This window comes from Aythya marila (genome assembly GCF_965140915.1).
Source record: "Aythya marila genome assembly, chromosome: 3".
NCBI lineage: Eukaryota > Metazoa > Chordata > Aves > Anseriformes > Anatidae > Aythya > Aythya marila.
Window position 1 is genome coordinate 51,118,541 of NC_139044.1, and position 20,432 is coordinate 51,138,972.

Consider the following 20,432-nt stretch of genomic DNA (forward strand, 5'->3'; position numbering starts at 1 on the left):
CTACATCTTCCTCGCGAGGGGGAGTGGAGAGGCAGGTGCTGACCTATTTAGTGACCAGCGATAGGACCCGAGGGAATGGAGTCAAGCTGCAAGAGGGGAGGTTCAGGCTGGATGTCAGGAAGAGGTTCTTCACTGAGAGGGTGGTTGTGCACTGGAACAGGCTCCCCAGGGACGCAGTCACTGCACCAAGCCTGTCAGAATTCAAGAAGCATTTGGACTGTGCTGTTAGTCACATGGTCTGAATTTTTGGGTAGACCTGTGTGGAGCCAGGAGTTGGACTCAATGATCCTTGCGGGTCCCTTCCAACTCGGGATATTCTATGATTCTATATAATGCCTGAGATGAGCTGAAAATACACAGGGCCAAATTTAATGAGGGATTTAGACCCCTAATTATTCAGACCTCTGCTTTTGAAAATCTCATCAGGAGCCTTCCCTGAGTGGCTGGCCTAGAAGCGGTCACCTGTGGATTAGATCCCCTGCTCCTTAACTGGCAAGTGCTGTCAGTCCTGGGGTCTGAGGGTGCCTCTGCCACACAGAGATCTGCATCAGCTTACAGCACCTGCCTACCAGGAGCTGAAGCAGCATCCTTCAGGAATAGCAGCTCTGCTTATGCACTGATAGCACCTGGAGGGACCATCCCGTGGGCGTCCCTGGTACACCTCTTCCAGACTAGATGCCACAGAGAAACATCCTACTTTTTCTGCTGTTGGAGAACTAACACAGGACAAGAAAACACAAAGTTTAGTTCTCCCTCTTGTCTGAGGCCAAAGGCATTCACTTGTAAGGAATGGTCTCTCTTTCCTGTAGGAAAAGAGAGACCTGGTTCATAGGGATGCCTTATTTGATAAGAGAGTAGTGGTGTTACTATTAGTAGAACATGAGTAAAGGTATTTTTAGGGGGTGTTTTCAGGGATGTGGATTGAGGTTTCCTATAGGCTATGCTAGATGTATGACAGCCTGTTTCACTGTCCCATAACATTCCCAGCTGCAGCATCAACACACCTCTCAGTGGATCGGCTTACTTCCCACAATGTTTTTCCTTGTGATACAGACTGCGGTGCACTGCAGGGAGCTGTGGAATCACTCTGGGACAGGAGGAGGTGAGGCGGTGCCAGGATGGCTTTCTGCCCTCCCTCATTAATTCTGCTGTGAGCGCTGCACTGGCCTGGCCCTGCTGCTCCCTGTTATTACCATGGCATAGCCCTGTGTGGTGCTGCACACATCCACTGGCTACTTTAGAGATAGCCTGGTGGTGCCAGCATACTCTGTACAATTCCTGGATTCAGACGTGTCTCGCTATCTGTTTTATTTGGTGCCTCATTAGCACCAGTGCTGTATTTTCCCCATGTGACGGTCTCAGTCTTTACATGTCTAAATCTGTCCAGTACATCGCATGGTGCTTTTCTGTTAACTGTCTAAACAAGCGTGGCTTTTAGCGGGTGTGCTGTGAGAAAACTCTTGTTTACACATGGGAACTTCTGCTTTTCTGCTGTCAGTTTCCTGAGATAAATGCAAGACTTAGATTACTATTGGGAAATCAATACAAAGAGGACACAAAGTCAAAGTGAATTCAGTTGGGCTGTTATGAGTGGGCATTTATGATGGGGGAAAAATTGATCTTTAAGACTATACATTATAAAACACTGTCTTGTACCTTCTGCTTTCATTGCTGCTTTTCAATAATATGCATACTGCTGAAAAAAAAGAAAGGGTCTTGGTTTAACTCCTGTTAGCCATTTTGATTTCAGATAAAATTAAACAAACAACACCATTGTAATCAGGAGTAAGGACAACCCTGTGAGTAGCACTTTGCTGGGGAGAGCCAGCAATGTCAAGGGATTAATATGAATTCATTTTGATAAGTTCTATTACTCTCCAAGTGATGTTGATAGACCATGTTCATATACTTTCAAATGGCATTTTAATTAAAAATTCTAAATACCTTTTCTGGAATGACCCTGCATTGTCAGAGTGTCACTAGGTTGTACCTGTTTGATGTATGAGCTATAGGATGTGGCTCATGTACCTACCTTCAGACAGTTACTATCATATTTTTCCCAGAAATGTATTTCTGAACCTTCCACAAAGGACAGAATTAATACAACTAGCCAGCACAGACCTACAATCCTAGTTCAGTCAAGGAAGATGAAATTTGCAAGCATTTTGTGTGCATGAAATTAAAAGCCACGGTGAACCCTTATTTCATCTCCATCAAATTATCGGCTGTTGCTGAATAAAGTAAAATAAAGCCTGCACGGCTGTCATCAATTACCCTGTAATGCTTTCAACCCTTTCCAAATCAGACAGAAAGTGCTGGAGGAATCTCAAGCTGCAATCTTTCATGGGTGCTTCTCAGATGATATTACATTAGGTTATTCCCATAAACCAGTGAGCCTTTACTCAGTGTAGCCTTGCATCTAAAATTCCTGTCTTTGCTCTCTTACAAAAAAACAGGGCCTGGGTTCTACCTTATCCCTTTCGAGTTGCTTACACCTTTGCAAGCTGCCTATTATGGCATACCCCAGCTGGGGAATTTGCAGAATTTATCTAGAAAATTTCAACAACAACAAAAAATATTCAGATGTCAGAATAAGTGAAGGATGTTTTGCTTATGTTAGAATCAAAATCCTACTGCTGCAAAAATGAGAAACTACAATGCCTCCACTCCTTGGAACATCAGTGTTTACTTTTAGACGTATGGTTTCTGCTCTTCCAATGGAAGGCTACAGATCTCAACGTGACCTCGGGCTGTGTGCGCTCAGCAGAGCGGAGCTATAGCCCCCAGCAGCCTGGCGCAGCCATTCCCAAGCAACTGAGCAGTGTGCTGGGCTTGGAGCCATGAGCAAGCAGCTCTGTGGGTGCGTTGTCATCCCTGGGCTGGCAAGCAGCTGACCTGACAAACTGGACAGATGAGGCCACTGGGCTACTGGCACCTAAACCAGGACCTTTGCCAAGTGCAGACGTGTGTCCTGCTGACATACGACCTCCTTGTGCTCATCTCGCTCACTGAGCTAATTTCTCAGTGGGGGTTATGAGTTTGCTCAGCAGTCTCTAGTGTAGCACTGAGGTAGACCCAACTGGGAATTGTTGGCAGCGGTATTCTCTGCTCCTTTGATTGTTCTGAGCATCCTCCTCCAGCCCCAGGGAGCCACCCCTGAGCTCACAGTATCCTTCTTGCTGGAACCATCACAGCCAGGAGAGGGATTCAGCTGGAGCAAAGCTGAGCAAAAAGCTGGACCTACTCTGGCTGAGGTCATGGAAGGAAACACACTTGGACAAAGATCCTGGAGCTGAGACTGGGTCTAGGAGAGGAGGAAAAAAAGGAGCAGGACAAGGTCAAGACAGGCAAGGAGCATGAAGACTGCTGCAGTCTGAAAGTTATCTGAAATACTGCTCTGAAAGTTATCGGTGGTGTGCCTGCTAGCACCACAGCACTCCTATATGGCATTGAGCAGATTGCTTGAACTGCGTGGCCACTGAGTGGTCGTTTTATGCCTAGTGTTCAGTCTGAGAGCCTGGGCTCTGATTTGTAGAAGTCGTTATCATTCATAGCTGTGCCTAAAGTCCATGGGAGCTATGCTGTCAACGTACAAAATGCTTCATAACACTAAGTATTTCGCTAAGGCAAACCCTGTCATCTCAAGCCTGGCAACCAAAATTAATAGACATGTTTAACATTAATCTCTGTGTCCCATTTGTACAATTAGTGAAATGGTGATATTAGCTGCATTGCATGAAAGTAATTCAGAAACATTCCTGGTATGCTCAAGGTACTGTAACAATGAACACTGTGGAAAAGCCTATTACGACATTAATAATTCCATATTACAGGCAGGATTTAGATAGCTTTAAACAAAGCCTGAGGACATATGTTGAACAAAGAGATTAAAAATAAACCAAAAATCTGCGTGTTCAATGATCAGTGACTGTCGCAGACACCATACAAGGCAGCAGTCCTGGGAGCAAACAATATAATCACACAATTAAAGGCTGAATTGCAACTCAAATCCTCTACAAGTTAAAACAAGTTTGTCTGAAAAATTTTACCTTTGGATTTTCTTAATGTTGACACTTGGCTTTTCAACCGTATCTTTCCTTTAATGTGGGTTTTCATTCTTCTGCGTGTGTGTGTTTGAATGCAAAAATCCTGCTAAGGATATATATATATGTTTTAATTGCTTTACGCTGTGCATGCATAATCATACATTTTTGTTAAAGTCGATAAGTAACAGGGGAATTAAAAATAGGGAGACAGTTACACTACATCAAGCTATAACAAAGTAAACAATATTTATTTTTCCTACTTGTTGTCCTACTTTAATTTTAGGCATTTTAATTGATAGAATAACAGAGGTGTGATAGTTCATACATATGAAAGGAATAATGATTTCTCTTCTTCCTCTTAAGAGAATTTTTTTACCTGTCGATGGAAAGAGTGATCTTAATAAAGCGCTCTCTTCCCAATGATAGATTTGCTTTCCATTTTTATTTTTTTTTTCCACAATCTCTTCCTAGAGATCAAAGACATTCTTTGCAACTAGAAAAATAGAGATGTATTGATTCACCTTACAGATGTTGTCTGTCTTCTTGTCAAAGCATCCATTTTTCTCAAACGTTCAATGTAAATGCTTACCGGTTTCTCATTTGCAACAGTAGCTAGCACTGCAAAATGAATCTGCAGTGTGGTTGTTGCAAACTGTCTGGTAGACAATTTAAGTGTTCAAAGCAATATAAAATAATGCAAGACATCCAAGGCAGCAGAGCAGGTTAAGTAAGCCCCTCACACTTTGTTTCAAACTGACATTCATGAGAATCACTAAGTGGTAGTCTAACCATGCAAATACACTTAGGACTGTATCTGCTGAATATTACTGGGGATTTCTGTTTAAAGCAACCTACAGTCCTAAAGACTGACCTTTTATGTCAATTTTGATGCTTGAGCACTAGCCTGAAGTGGAACTGTTTTATATTTTATCTTTTTTGTTTTCTCCTTCTCAGAAGTGAGGTATCATTGTTCCTAACTTTGTTTTTGTTTGGGTTTTGTGTGGATTTTGAAAGATCTGTGCAGTGATGCCATAGACTGTAACTAAACCAAATAGTTTCCTCTCCAAATCCTCTAAGGTCTGATCTTTCAGCCACTATGGGGATATTGTTTATCAATGAATCCAAGGGGATTGCTCACTAGTTGTTTATTTTCAGGTTCTGGCTCTATGGTCCTGTCCACACCACTAAGGTTCATTTCCCTGTTTCAGCAGATGCCCTTTACTGCTGGAAACCAGCAACAAATCTAAGCCAGTAAGGTAGGTGGGATTCAGGCATTTACACGTGCCTTTCAGTGTCAGTGGCAAAAACGCCTGAATCCAGCCTACTGAGCAGAATTTGCAGCTGCGAGTGCTAAAGGATTATGAGTCAGCCCCCCTCAATCAGGATGCATTTTTTTAAGCCTAAAAAGGAAAAGGGTGATTGCATTTTGGTTTCTGACCTGGCGAGTTGCACTTGGGTCATGATTTCCTACTTTTCTCCCAAACCACAGAGGACAGAACTTGCTGTTGGCTAAAAACAAAAGAAGGCTCTCGGGGGATCGCGTGAAGGGCTGGAAGCCCTCCCCTTCTAGCCAGGTCTATAAAATGAGACTGTGGACTGGCAACGCCGTACCAGGCCTCCTCCCTCCATTGTAGTGGTGGCAGTGTGGCCACGGGATGCACCGAAATGCATTGCAGCTGCAGACGGTGCCTGGGGACACGAACAGTCTCAAAGGAGATGTATGAAGAGGGCGATGGCATTAAACAGCCCAGCACGAAGCGAGAACCCTTCACCCTTGTTGTGTGAAGCAGCTTTGCGGGCACGACCACAAGTCGTGAGGGATCACACTGCGAGCCACGTGCGGTCGGGAGTCACGCTGGGCTTTCGTGATCCCCGGGGCCCGTCGCAAGGCGGCGAGAGGGGCGCTCCCCTCGCCTCAGCTCGGCCGTGGGGGCGAGGGGGCAGCCCCACGACCCCCGCCCGAGCCAGGAGCGCCCGGGTCAGGTGCCTCGGGATGTGCCGGGCCCGTGGAGGCGGCGCCCGACGGCGCCCGCAGGGGTCGCTCGCGGGGAGGCAACGGCGGGGACCGGGGCCGGGCCGGGCCGGGCAGGGGTGGGCGGGCGGCGGGGGCCGGGGCGGGGGCGGCGGGGCCGGGGCGGGGGCCGGGCGGCGCGCAGGGCTCGGCGGCGGAGCGGCGGCTGTAACTCGACACCGGGGCGAGAGGCCGAGCGGAGCTTCGGCGGCGGCAGCAGCAGCAGCAGGAGCAGGAGGAGGAGGAGGAGAGGAGCCCCGGGAGCGGGATGGTGGCCACCTCCTTCCCCTCCCCTTAGCCGCCGCGCCGGGTTCTGCCGGGGGCGGCGGGCGATGGGCACGGGACGGGCGCCCTGAGCCGCCGGCAACTTTCCCCGCCGCGGGCAGTCGGAGCCGAGCAGGCGGATGGAGGATGCGCCTTCCCCGGCGGGCTGCGTGAGCCGGCGGCGGCCGAGGGGAGGAGGATGAAGAAGAAGCAGCAGCAGCAGCAGCAGCACGGCGGCGCCGGGGGCTGCCCGGACACCCGGCCCCCCGCGGCGGCGGCGGCGGCCGGAGGGGGCCCGGGCCCGGGCGGGGGCTGGAGGCGGCGGCGGCCGCTGTCGCTGCTGCCCTTCCTCTCGCTGCGCGACTACGGCTTCTGCATGGCCGCCCTGCTGCTCTTCTGCCTGGGCTCCCTCTTCTACCAGCTCAACGGGGGGCCCCCGCACTTTCTGCTGGACCTGCGGCACTATCTGGGTAAGCGCGGCCGGGCGCGCCGGGGACTTGTTGCGCCTCGGGGATGGGGTGGGATGGGATGGGATGGGGCGCCCCGCGTCGCTTCGCCCCCAGGGGCAGAGCCGCAGCCCCGCAGCGATTTGGGTTGCGGTGCCCTCCGTGTCTGCCCCGCTGGAGGCTGCTTCCCTGCCCCGCGGAGGAGCTGGGGGGAGTGCGTTGTGCAAGTGCCGCGCCGCGGCGGGGCTGAACCGCACGGGGAAGGGGAACGGAGGGCTTCGCCTCACGGGGAGGTTGGTGCGGAGCCGTTTCGGTACCGGCTTTTACCACCTTAGCTCCTCGTGGCTGCGAAGGCAAGCTGTCAGCATTAAGCACTGCAAAAGGGCAACCCCTCAGAGACAGCAGCACTAGGTTGCAAAGTAGAGCGCAGTACTTGTGGCTCAGAAAAACAAGCTGAAAGCTGTATGCGTGCGTATGTGTTTTGTGAACATCCTAGGAGCACATCTCAGTGCGTGTACGTGTGTTACTTTTCTTTAAAGGAAAGCTATCCCGTATCCTCAGTTAAAAGATAAGAGGACAAAGCCGGGCTCTTCTGGAAGGCACGCAGCAGTGGGACAAGAGGCAACAGACAAAGTTGCAGCAAGGGAAGTGCCAATGAGATGTTAGGGAAAGAAATTTCAACACGAGGGTGGTCAGATGTCAGAACAGGCTACCCAGGGAGGTCCGGCCATCCTTGCAGGCACTCAGAGCTCAGCTGGACAAGGTTCCGAGCAGCCCACTTCGAGTTGTCCCTGTTTTGTGGGGTGGGGGGGAGGACCAGGTGGACAGAAATCCTGTCCGGTTCATAGTCTGAGTCTACTGTAGCTGGAGAAAAAGGTCAATGAAAATTCAAGTGAGAACAGAAGAAGAAACTCTTTGAACGTTACTTCACAAATGCACCAGCATATTGCCTTTGCCAAAGTATTGCCAATTGGATTTTACTGACTCTTTTTCTTCATGTAATGTTAGTTATTAAGATATTCCTCCACTGAAGGACGAGTTTTCCACCAAGGCGGAAGCAGGTTTTGCTTACAACTGATTGACTTCTTAATTGGATCAAGTACAGATATCTCTGTTTCAAAGCAAAGTTCATGCCAATTTTTTAATTTTAATCTTCACTAAGGATGAGTCTTGCTTGGCTGGTGTGAATAGAGAATAGGGAATAGATAGAGGTACACGGGGTTAGACAGTATCTCATTTTATGGCCTTTTGACTGCTCTTGAGGGATCCAGGAAATAAAACTGGGTTCGGATGCTTGAACCACCATAGCCGGTAGCTGTCTCTGCTGGAAAGTCTTCTGAGGCCTGGAGATTAAAAGCTTGGAAGACGCTGGATCTGGGTGAATGGGTGGTGATCGTTTTTGTGAGGTGCTCAGCAGGTGCCAAGGAGCCTTTGTTGTACGCGCCTAAACGTGATGAGCTCCTGGGGAAGGAGTGCGGTGTTCTTTGAAAACGGGGGTGGTTGTTTTTGTTGTGTGGTCACTTTTTTTTTTTTTTTTTATTTTTAATGTTGGCTTCCCTCAGGAGGAAAGTGGACAGATCTATTCATATCTCACCATTAGCAAACTTCTGCACTTGTTAGCCTAGGAGTTTCCTCCTTGTGCACAGGTCAGCCGGGACATTGAGGATGAGGACTTGCCTCACGCCCTGCAGCAGGCTGGTGCCTGGGTCTGAAGCAGGGTCCTTGTGGACTGAGCCCCGGTACCCAACAAGCAAACTGCACCACTGCTGGTGAATGGAGCGTGTTCTGCCTCAACGTAAATGTGCTTGTTTGAATGGTATTTTCTACAGGTATTTTACCCTTGCTGGTGTACAGTGCCATTTGGGCTGTCACCCTATGGATGACATTGTTAAAGAGTTTTTATATATCTAGTGTACATTTTCCAAGAACAGTGGCATACTCCTTGATTTGTCCAACTGGTAAGGTTTGCAAATTGTGAACGCTTTTTTGTAACCAGGTAGTCTTGTTGCCTTCCAGGGGACTGACAAGTGTTTGGAGTAATAGGCAGTGGACACCTGGCTGTGCTAATGACCAAAGCCCTACATATGTGCATGGTGCTTTGTAAAACAGCTTGACTAGTCAAGTCTCATGACGTTAAAGAAAATCAAACTTTTTCTTTCCCCTGAAGCCACAGATCCAGTGAACAAGCAACTCTTTCCTTCCAGTCCTTCCAAGCCACAGTTTATGGTGTGAAAATTTAAATCCCCAATCAAACAGACAGCTAGTTTGCAAACCATGTTTCCAGTGTGTGAATTTTGCAGCCGCCCTTATTGCATTTATAGCTACAAGAACCAAGAGGCACTAGACCAAAGGGAAAACTTATTTCTCAGTTTAATTACTCTGCGGCCTCCATAGCGTGAGGGGGGCCGTCTTGTCCGGCTTTGCTTTTTTATTTGCATTTCAGGTTTCAGTGTGTTGTTCCTGGTTAGTTATGATACTCTGGAAGGAATGCTTGGATGTTTTTTTTTTTACTTCAGAACTTGAAAGAAAGTTCACAAGTAACAGCACAAGACTTCAATGGCAATCAGGATGGAAATCACACCTGTGTTGGGCAGGTGTGTGCTTTAAAGGAAATCTAGGTGGTGAGAGAACTGCGAGGCTGAACAGCTTTCATTTAGTTCTTAGGCCTGCAGCATACTCTGTGGAGGAGGAATAAGTTTGTTTTCAAAGGAGTCAAGTGTGAAGATTTGCTAATTCTCTCAACTTTCCTTTGGTGAGGCAGGGGACAGGTTTGGGGGGGCAGATGACTGTATTTTTAGAATATTCAGACTACTAGTAACTATTTTTCCTCCTGGACCAGATTCTCTGGTGTTTTGTCCGTATTTGTCTCCTATTTTGTTTGCTTGCTCTACTAATCGGGGAGAATCAGTTGGAAAAATGTTGTGGTGTCTTGTAGGGGGGAGAAAGTAGCTCTATTCAGTATTTCCACTTTGCGTTGCCATCTCTTCTCTTTTGCAGAGCTCTGGAAGGGTCATATGGGGAAAATGGGAGGAGATCTGTAGATATGAGGCTATGCTTTTTTTTTTTTTTTTTTTTTTTTTTTAATCCTGTTCCGAATTCAAGCTCATAATAGATCTAATAGGAATAAAGGTCTGTGGAATGCTGTTGGTTTCCGCTGTCCGTTCTGGCTGTGGTTCACAAGAACAGGGCTCAAGTTTCACGCTGTAGTCAGGCCATCAGGATAGATGTAGAGCACTGGTTTGCAGCATGTACTCTGTGGGGGCGCGGGTATTAGTCAGCTATTTCTAAAGAATCTGTGGAAGATACTTCATAAAAGCATGCCTGTTGCCAGTGGGCTTAAATTTGCTGTGTGGGGGCACATATCAGTCCTGGACCATCTATGAGCTTCAAAAAATAAGAAAGCTTAAAAGCTGCCAGGCTTTTCAGTAATGCACTGGAGTATTGGGATTTACACAACATCTATGAGATCTTGCTTGTTGCTTCTGCCAAGGTAACCCTGGCTCGCTAACCAAAACACAGTTCCAGCACTTGGAGGAAGTGAGGAGGATCTTCTGCAAGATGTGTAGGACAGAGCTCATAAATCTTGGGCAGACCCGTGGCATCTGGGGAAGGCACTGGGGACCCCTTTCCCTTGGAACAGCAGTGGCTTTACGTTGCTGTAGTCTTTCCTGCTTTGGCTTGTGATAAAGACGTGCTTCAAAACACAGAAACGGGTATTTCCAAGGGCTGCTAGCAACCCTCTAATGGCCAATAAAAAAAAATAAATCTTTTGATCTTCAGTATTTGCAGTGTGAAGTTGTTGTTGTTGTTCGTGTCAATTAAATCATTTCCCCTGTTGAACTCCCCGGGAGACTGCCAACAAGTGCACTGCTTGATGTCAGGGGTTTGATTGCATGTGGAAATTGCCTGCGCTGTGCTTCCTATGCAAGACAAAAGACTAAAGTGGCCAGTTGTGCTGAAACAGGCTCTAAATTGCTCCCCACTCTCACTCTTCATTCCGCTGGAAGCTCTCAAGTGTTTTGGCCAGGAGATGTGCTCCGTAGGCTTAAAGTTGTCACAACAAGGGTGACTGTTTATTTTGGACGCACGGGAGAATCCAGCCATAATTCTGTCAGGTGAAGGCAGCAGAAAGAAATCTTTCAGGGGAAGCTGTAGCAGAAATCTTCAAACTATTTTAAACTAAATGCAAAGCGAAGAATTTTCATTGAGGTAGTATGAATTGGTTTTATTTCAGTACAGTGTGGCTGTTGATTTTTTCTTTTGTATTTTTTTCTGGTGTTTTTCAGGGCAAGCTTTCCTAAGAGTGAAAGCACCTAGCATGCTCCGTTTTAGGTAGACAGCATGTTATTTTATCGTTGGGTGTTGTGTTTTTTTTTGTTGTTTTGTTTTTTTTTGTTTGTTTGTTTGTTTGTTTGTTTTTTTTGTGTGTGTTTTTTTTTTGTGGTTTTTTTTGTTTGTTTGTTTGTTTGTTTCTTAATGGCCAAAAAGTTGGCTCATCCAGTTTTGTTTTGCACTTGGATCATCAATATTGTTTTCCACAAACTTGCTGGTTTTGAAGACCTGTCAGATGTGTGAGTAGGAAAAATACATTCAAGGAAAGATAGCCTCCACTATGGATGAAGTCAATATGGTGATACACAGTATCTGCTTCTTAAATGAATATGCTTTTAACAAGGCCCTGGTTATGTTCTTATTGACATTTTTTTTCCCCTCATCATTTCAAGAACATGTGGTGTTCTCAAAAGAGCTCTTCTGTACTTTTAAGCATTTTGATTTTTGTCTGGCTTTTCAGTGGACTGTTTAAGAATACATTACACTTGAAATTTATTACATGTTAAAATTCATTAACATTACAAGGAACTGAAATGTCAGCTTCGAAGTTGCTTCTTAAAGCCTTGAAAAGAAAGATTCTGAACCAAAATGACAAGTCTGTAGCTGTATCTTTCCTCACTGACTTTTCTGTTCTCTTTGGACTTCCTAATTTTGCTATGGAGAATGTGGTACATATTTTCTTTTGAGGTGTTTGGACTTCAATATATGTTGCTAAATCCTCATGCTATAAGCAAGCTATTTTGGAATATAAAAGATGTGCCTCATCTCCAATAAACTTTTGTTAAAAGGCTGCAAGACTTGCTCATCATTCACCACTTGTCCAGTTGTAAGATCAACAGAGCTCTAGCTAACACATGATGCTGTCAAGGAATACTCTAAGCAGATACAGAATGTCCCTTTTTTTTATGACTGACTCAAGCCTTTTCCTTTCAGAAAGATGAAGTGGTCACTGCACTATGTTACCACAGAATCACAGAACATTATCCTGCTTGGCCATGAAACACTTCATATAGCAAAAGTGTTTAAACTTGCCTGAAAGTGTGATGCTGATATTCTAAATATATTTGGAAAATTGGATGATATTCATTCAGAGGTACATTTTCTGTTTTACCAAGTCAAAAGTCAGCATGGCAATCAGGTATTGTGTGTGTGCAGCTGTGTACATTTTTCTGCTTCATCTTGGCAGCTTTGCCTGTGACCTTGAAAAGATTAATTCAGTTCCTGATGAGAGGGAATATTATTACAACTTTTTTCAAAATTTATATATATACACATATATTTCTAACTTGAGATTATATGATACAGACCTAGGTATATACACCTGTGAGAAGATGAGTCCACTGGGTAAATGGGATGCTAGAGTTTGACTTGGGGGAGTGGGGAAGGCTTCAGTTCTTGTCTGTGACAGAGTTCATATGACTTTGAACAAGTTGTACATTAATTCCATCTTATTTTAATCCCTTTTGCCCAAAGGACATAAAGAAGATAAACATGTAATAGAATATTATATTCTCCGTACAGTGATGGTAGGCATAGAAATACTTAAAGAAGAAAGATACTTGTGATTTTGGCCATTTATGAAAGTGTTAAGGCAGGCAGAGTGTTGGAAGGGAGATCCCATGTAGGCTGAGGCAGTCAGCAGTCCAGCTACTTTATTCCTATTAAGGGTATTGCTACTGTTCATTAACACAGTCTCTGTGCAGTTTTACTTTAGGAGTTATTGTTATAATTGATAGCCATGGTCTCATCAAAGGGCATCAGTTTCTAACAGTTCTGCGCGTACGTCTTCATAGCAAAGACTTCATGCCCAAGGGAATGCAGTCAGATCGCGTACTTCTTGTTTCCGTTTGTGCTGCATAGACTTCATTTGCAAAAACAAAAGTAAAACCACATTTTCGTGAAGCATCATTCACTTCCAGTGAATGGCAAGCATTTTGTGCTCTGTCAGGGAATGCTCAGCCAAAAGAATGGTGGCTGTCACAGGAAGAAAAAAAGGTGATTGATGGAGTAGTTCTTCTATTTTCATTTGAAATTAAGGAGGAAGAAAATTGCTTTTGCTTAGGGCTTGGCAAAAAATGATAAGCATTAAAGGATGTTGGAAAGCAGACTCTAACAACAGTAACTCGTACAAAAGCTTCAACACATAGTGCATTGTGGGAAGGATAAAGGCTATTTAAAAACTAAAAAAAAAAAAAAAAAAAAAAGTTAAATGGTTTGAGATTAACATCTATGCTAGCTCTACCACACTGATTCCTGATAAAACTATTCTGAAGTCAGTAGCACATGTCAGAATCATCAGTGACAGTAAGTGGAGTTTTTTCATTTGTTACTTAAGTGCAGGTCTAGCTTGTCAAAATTTCTGGAACATAGGATAGAAGTACAATGTAGAGCTTTGATTTTTGGTGGGAACGCTCTGTAAAATAGTTGAACAGGTCAGCTTTGGTCCTAGGACAGTTCTGGCACAAAAGCCTGAAGGAGTAAAAAGAAAAAGAACATCACTTTTTTTTTTTTTTTTTTTTCCTTTCTCTCTCTTTTTTTATGGTATGCTGTTCTATCCCTTGTTTCCAGCTAGTAATTGAATCTTTCTCCTACCTCTTCTTATGATTGTGTCATTTAATATATATATTAGTCACAAAAGAGAGTTTCTAATCTCTTCTGTGGGTAGCAAGAAACTGAAATTACTGGAACTGCTTGAGTGGTATTTTTATAATATTAGCCTTTTTTTTTTTTTTTTTTTTTTTTTTTTTTTTTTTTCAGACATAAATTTGGGGCACCTAAGAGGAACAGAGCCCTTCTTCCTGGGTTATCTTAGCTTTGAGGGGAAGTACTTACATGTTAACTTCTGACTTCAGTAACTCATTCAAGAAGAGTTTCCAGTAGCTATTTTGGTTTTGTAGCTGTTTCTGTAAGCAAAGACAAGGTTTGTAGATGAGATGTAAGAATTCACTTTTTTTTTTTTCTTCCAATCCAAGATTTAAAAAAAAAAAGTCTGTTTATCCTTTTTTTGGAAGTTGTGACTGTGCACCTGCTGCTGACCCCCTGCAAGTGCTGTTCCAAATTGCAGCGCTGTGAAAGGAAGCCCTGTGTTTTAATGGTGTTATGAAGCACAGCCAGCGGAGCGAATAGCTGCTTTCTCTGTTCATCTGACTTTGGTGAACACACTCAAGAAAATAAACTACCACGTTGTTACTCAGGACAGATAATTTTTAAGGACATGTTTGCAGCCATTTCAAATTTGTTTGTCTTTCATGAAGGATTGGGTGCTTGGGGGAGGTCCCCATGCTCACTGCTCTGCGTTGTTTTACTTCTGGAGTAGTGGGATCAGGATCCAGGGCTTACAAGGGTCCAGAACCTGATCATTTGAACCATGGGGGCATGAAAGGGATGAGACTCATTTTGAAATGCATGAGAATTGTGTGCCTGTTTGTGTCTTGCTTTAGGACTCATGCGCCAGACTTTATCTCCTGAGTTAGGTATCTACCCTCAGCTAGTTATCTCCTCTCTAATCGTTAAGGGGCAAGAGCTGCTTCCAGATCATTACAGCTTGTGATAGATGTGTAATACAAGTAGGATCGGTTATTTTCAGACAGGTCAGTCATAGCATGTTGCCATTAAGGTGAAAGGGAGCACCAGGCTCGAGTACCCCGCTGCTGTCTCAGCCACTGCTGCCTTTCCCTGGGCAGTGGAGTTTCTTGTCTCCAACACCTCATCTGACCAATGCAGCAGTGGCTCAAAAGCGTAAGCTAAAAGCTTGGTTGTTGGCTGGTTTGTTTGTTTTATTTTTGTTTTGTTTTTTAACTTTTGAGTGAAAGCCATGGAAAATGATGACACATGACTTTTCACCAAAAGTTTCCCCATCTTTATTGGTGAGCAGGCAAGTAGATTTTCAAACATAGCTTATGTTTATATATCAAGGCATTTGTTTTTCTTTGTTTTAGGATCTGTGTTAGGGGATGTTTGGAGAATGGAGGGTGGATAGGAAGTGGAGAGCAATAATTTGTCTGAAATTTATTTTACTCTCTTGCTCTTCAGAGCTGGAATGAGGGAAGCAGATCTTGTTGTGTGGAAAATAGATGTTTGGCTTTAAGTGTGGAAGCACGATTATTAGGTCTGTATTAGGGTTTATGAGTACTAGTGCTTCAGAAACGGATGTTTGGATGCTTGCCAAAGCTTCCTTTCTGTCACGCTTAATGATTCAGAGTGGAAGTTTGTCATGAAACTGGCATGGAGATCATGGAGCCCTTGACAATTTGGGTACTCAGAGGTAGGTTTTAGTGCTCCCACTCCTGAGCATGTTGACTTGAAGGAGAACCAACCATCCACTTGGCCAGTAGAGGTTTTTAATGTGTCAGCCCCAGATGCGTTGTGAATACATAACATAGTATTCATAGGAGGTCACCAAACTGCTAGCATATTACGGATCTTTGAGATGAGCAGCCAGTGGCCAGATCAAAAGCTGCTAATCAAGGGGTTTGACTCATCATTTCAATTTTTTTCCCCTATTTGGAAAGTCTGTTGTTTTTCCAGATAGACTAGTAATTACCTATTCAGAATATGAAATTGTACAGCTTTGCTCCATGGCAATTTCATTTTTCAACTTCAATTTCCATTCTCAATTTGTGTTGAAAACAACATGAGACCTGCAGGGACTGGGACGGCTGAGGAGATCTGAAAAGAAAGCAAGTCTGATGATACCGTTTCAGAAGGTGTTTGAGATCTTGTCTCCCAGTATACCAGTTCCAGCTTCAATTTCAAATGACACGATAATTTTGTGAAATGAATGCTTACACTAATTGATTAGTATTATTATCGCTTCATCTCACAGCAAATAAAGCTTTAGTATGGCCAATTTTTCCCACTTATTTTTATCAGAAAGGAGATAAATATAGTATTGGTCTTTTTTTTTTTTTTTTCTGGTCTCATTTCCTCATTTTTTCATTGCCTTGTAAGATGTGGCCATCTCTGTTTCCCTCTGCTTCTGTTGTATTTACGGGTAGTGGCCCAGTCCCCTGGTTAATCATTTCCTGTACAACACCAGACCGTATTTAGCAGCTGGTGGCTTCCAGAGTGGCTTCTCTTCCCTTGGTGGCTTTCTTCCCTCTCTTGTGTGTCCTACATCTAGCAAAGAGATCTGAATCTATGTTGAAAATCAGAAGTAAGGATCTTGGGAGAAGTGTCCCACAAGTATCCCGTACCTTTGCGTTCTTAAAAAGCAAAGAAAAATGCAAACAAGATTTTTCAAAATACACAGAAAGGTTGTAGAGCTGAGATATTTGTAGGCCTCTTCTGAAGTTTGATGAGACTACAGATGGAAATGGCATTTTGGACAGTAGTGTTCCAAGAAGAGGTTAAGTGGAAGAGAACTGCTTGGGGGAAGAGGGGACGGAAAGGTGTCTTTGATGATCAGAAAAAGTTGCATGAGGTTTAGACCGAGTGTGGCTTGTCCTTAAGGCCCTGACTTCTCCTTTCAAAGGTTTCCTCTGAAGCCATCGGGGAGCGGCAGAGGTCACTCCCAAGAGCAGTAGGGCTGCCTGTGTCTTCATGACAGCCAAGTCCTTGACTTCTGAAGTTTGATGGCAAGAATCTGGGTCGTTGTGGCATTTATTCTTAAAACCATGGGTTGATGACTACTGGAGATGAGGGGGAGGGAGAGGAGACTGGAAGCCCCACTAGCAAGATTTTTAGGTTGAGAGAGCAGTTCATGTCAGTGGGTCATGGAAACCTCAGTGCTTAGGATGCCTAGAAATAGACTGCATAAAACACTGGAAAAATAACACCACAGGGGATATTCGTCACCGCTTGATGGGTGGATTTGATAATACGGTATGCGTATTTCTCCCAAAGTCTCACAGTTCCGTGAGAGGGGTGTGTGACAAGGGTTGTGATATAATCTAAAACATTGTAGCAGATATTGTAAGGCAAAGGCTGTGAAATTGCTGACGTCTTAGTTCCTTTCTTATCTGCAGCTGATTGTTCTTTCCTACCAGAACTTCCCATACAAATGTATTGATTTCTTTTGTGTTGCCCACTGGGAGATAACACAATGAGTAAATTATTTAGAACAGCAAAATAGCAGTGCCTAAACTTTAGCACTTGTGGTTCTTTGTGATTTTTTTTGTCTTTTTTTTTTTTTTCCACTTGTGTCATTTTGGTCATCACTGCATCCATGCAACAGGCTGATAGAGGCGCAGCAGTACATATAATAATGAATAATAGATAAGCTAATGTATTGGCTACCATTACCAAGGGGCACAGAGGTAGGTGAGACTGAGAGTTAGCTGCAACCTGAGGATGTGTTGCCCCTTACTGGCTGAGGAAACATTGAAACCAGAGGTAACTTGGGAAGAAAGACAAGTCTGTTTTATGAAAATCAAGGTGTAGCCTCACCTTCTGGACAAGGGAAGGTGATATGGGAATGAGAGAGGGAAGTCCTTTGCAAAATACAGGCTTCCTTGGAAGTCTTTTTCAGCACATATATGAGGGAGAAAGGAATCCAAGTAAGGAATCCAAGGTGCTTGCATATTGCCTTTTTGGTGCTGATTTATTTCTTAAATCACTTTTGAACTGATAAACAGCCTTGTTCTATTAATCTTGTTGCATCCCCCCTCTAGTTTTGAATCTTATCTAATCAATGAGGCAAACTTTGGGAAAGCTCTGGGATTCTTTATAGCTCAGCAGTCACCTACTTTCTGCGCTGTGCTACATGGAAACAGCTGACGGCTTCATTTTTTTTCCCTGGAATGTTTTGGTTATGAATGTTGGAAGCTGAAAGATTCTAAAGTTGCGTGCAGTCTTTCACCTTCTGACCCCAGCTCCAGCAGAGCTGAGGCTGGCAGTAGCTGGATCTCATTACTGGGGTGAGGTGTTCAGTGACTCGCATGCAGTAAGTTCACTGTGTAAGCTGTGATACCGTTGCTGGCATTGCCACTCTCCTTTTCACTCCTCTAGCTCTAGAATAAGGCATGTCAGGCTGGAGTGTGAGCAGGCAGCAGCAGTGGAGGGTCCGATGGTTTTTACCTGGCAGGGATCCCAGTGGGCTGCCTGTTCCAGTGTGCTGTGGTGCTGGGCTTGGTGAGGGCGCACACACTGCCCGTGCTTTGGGCATGAGGGAAGTAAGATTCAGTGAGATGTTACTGAGGGTTATAAAGCTTGGAGGGGCTGTTGAACCCCAACTGGCCCCGAGATAAGAGCTGCCCCTGTTTAGTGGATTTGTTTGTACTACCCCTGATCTGTAGGGAGAGATGTTTGTCTGGAGCTATTGCATCAGTGATAAACTTATTTCTTAAAAATGAAAAAATCTTGGAATTTCCTGCTTGGTGTCATAGACCAAGAAGTCATTCAGCTTTTGCAAGGGAGCTGCTGACTGTCTTCCTCTCTTCCCCTTCTATCTCTGATTACAGACCAGAGGGTACATCTTTCTGTTTTTTATCTTCATATGACAGTTTCCATCCAACACTTCAAAGAGGAAAGTAAATATTAACACCTTTTATTTAAGGCACACAGAGGGGCTTTGTAACTTGCTTGGTGTTGTTTGCTTGGTGAATAGAAGTATCAGAAATAGATCCACAATTTCCTGGACTCAGAAGGACAGGGATTTGCCTGGAAATGCATACAGCATGTCTAATGAAACACTGATGCTTAACAAAACAGCAGCCCTTCTGCTTGCCTTTTTCACAGCACTTATCTGGCTCGCCTGGTTGGGGTGATTTAAGTTTATGCAGCCTGTGGGGAGCATATCTGCACAATGCTCCTGAAAGGCAATGGAGTTACTCGTTTTTGTTTGTTTGTTTTGGTTTTCTTTGGTGGGGCTTTTTAAGGTTCAGAAGAGAGTGAAACCAAGTCTGACCAGGTTGGATGAGGCCCTGGGCAACCTGATCTAGTGGGTGGCACCCCTGCCCATGGCAGAGGGCTTGGAACTGGATACGGTCCCTTCCCACCCAAGCTGTTCTGATCCTGTGAAGTCTGACAGACTGTGGAGTAGCTTTTACAGAGCCACTGCCCTATGTACATATAGTAACTTGTATTTTCCTTTCTGCAAGCAGCCACTTTTTAGTCTTCACTCAACCTGTTCCCATCAACAGGAGAAGCCTGCTTCTGCAGAGCCATACGTAAGACTTGAGTCTCTCAAAAGAAAAGCAAAGTATGTGGGAAGAAGTGATAACTGGGAGGGGGAAAAGTGGGGTGAGAGAAGGACAGGTTGCTGGGTGAATCTTTCCTGATTTAAGCTAGAACAGAGCACCTCTTACTGTGTTCTTCTTAAAATGAGTGAGCAGGAGACAGGAACAGCAGTGGGGGAGCAGATAAGCAATAAACGGCGTGTTATGGAGCCTCTTCCCACTGAAAAGGTAATTGGCCTATTTCTTGTTGCCTTCTGCAGCTGTCTTCATCACCTCTGTGTAATTTGTTCACCAAAGCCCCTACTGTCATGGGAAAAATTGTATTTGTGGAATGGGTAGATGTTAAAACAGCTGCTTTTGTAGCCAGCAGAGTTTAAAAGCTGTATATTCAGCTTTAGAAACACTTCCTTATCTGTGCTGAAAACAGAAATGTTTTTACTACAAAGGATCTCATAATGTGAGGGAGTCGATGAGTTTCATGCAAGCTTCATCTGTTTAGGCCCTGTGGCTACAATTGGTTAAAATTTTACATTCACAAATTGCCTTAATTCACAGGTAATTACTGCATGGTATGAGGAAAAGAGACCAGGGAATTTATGTTCTCATTCTATCAGAATCGTTACCATGTAACAAACAAAACAAAACAGCAATATTAAAAAAAAAAATAAGGCAGAAGAATTGAGTGGTTTATGTGGTAGTTTTTTGCTTTTATGTGATTACATTTTGGCTAACAAAGTATGAACGTTCTCCATTTTCATGCATAGTACTCTGAATCCTAATTCAAACTTGAAATTTCATTCCTGTAACAAATAAATGTGGTGATTGTGAGCTATTTTTTATGTGTATATGTTCAACATCAAGGAAAATAAGAGACCCACAGTGCTTCGATATGTAGTTAAGTTTGAGTTAGAAGTGGCAGGTTTAGCTGTTCAGTTGTAGTATGGCTCTGGTTCAAAGGATTTCCTTACTCCTACTCTATAAATAACATCATAAGTAAGGTTTACACTCTTTTCTTTCTCCAAGAAAAAAGAAGCATGGATGTTTGTAGGCTGTTTGCACTCCTGATCCTTGACTGCACAGGGTCCTGCCTACTGACCAAGCATTACTAATCTCTTTTATTTGTTTTGGTAGCATGCTAGGGCAGTGAATGCTTGCTGGATTGCAGACCCAAGGATTTGGAATCCATGTGACTGGATAGATTTATTAGTGCATACCT

The 20,432-nt window shown here is 44.2% G+C and overlaps 1 protein-coding gene across 4 annotated transcripts in view; it reads left to right on the forward strand.

The window, feature by feature from the left end:
• Positions 1 to 6,247: 6,247 nt before the first annotated feature.
• The window catches only part of UST (uronyl 2-sulfotransferase), a gene marked incomplete at its 3' end in the record, with an annotated part of 164,715 nt that continues 150,530 nt past the window's right edge, over positions 6,248 to 20,432 (forward strand). For 3 of the 4 annotated variants that reach the window (XM_082757635.1, XM_082757636.1, XM_082757637.1), the window contains exon 1: positions 6,287 to 6,791. In XM_082757635.1, the coding sequence (XP_082613761.1) occupies positions 6,521 to 6,791 (271 nt within the window). In that variant the 5' untranslated portion in view covers positions 6,287 to 6,520. Of the gene's footprint in view, positions 6,792 to 20,432 lie in introns of all 4 variants that reach the window. The other variant, XM_082757638.1, reaches the window with a different exon arrangement.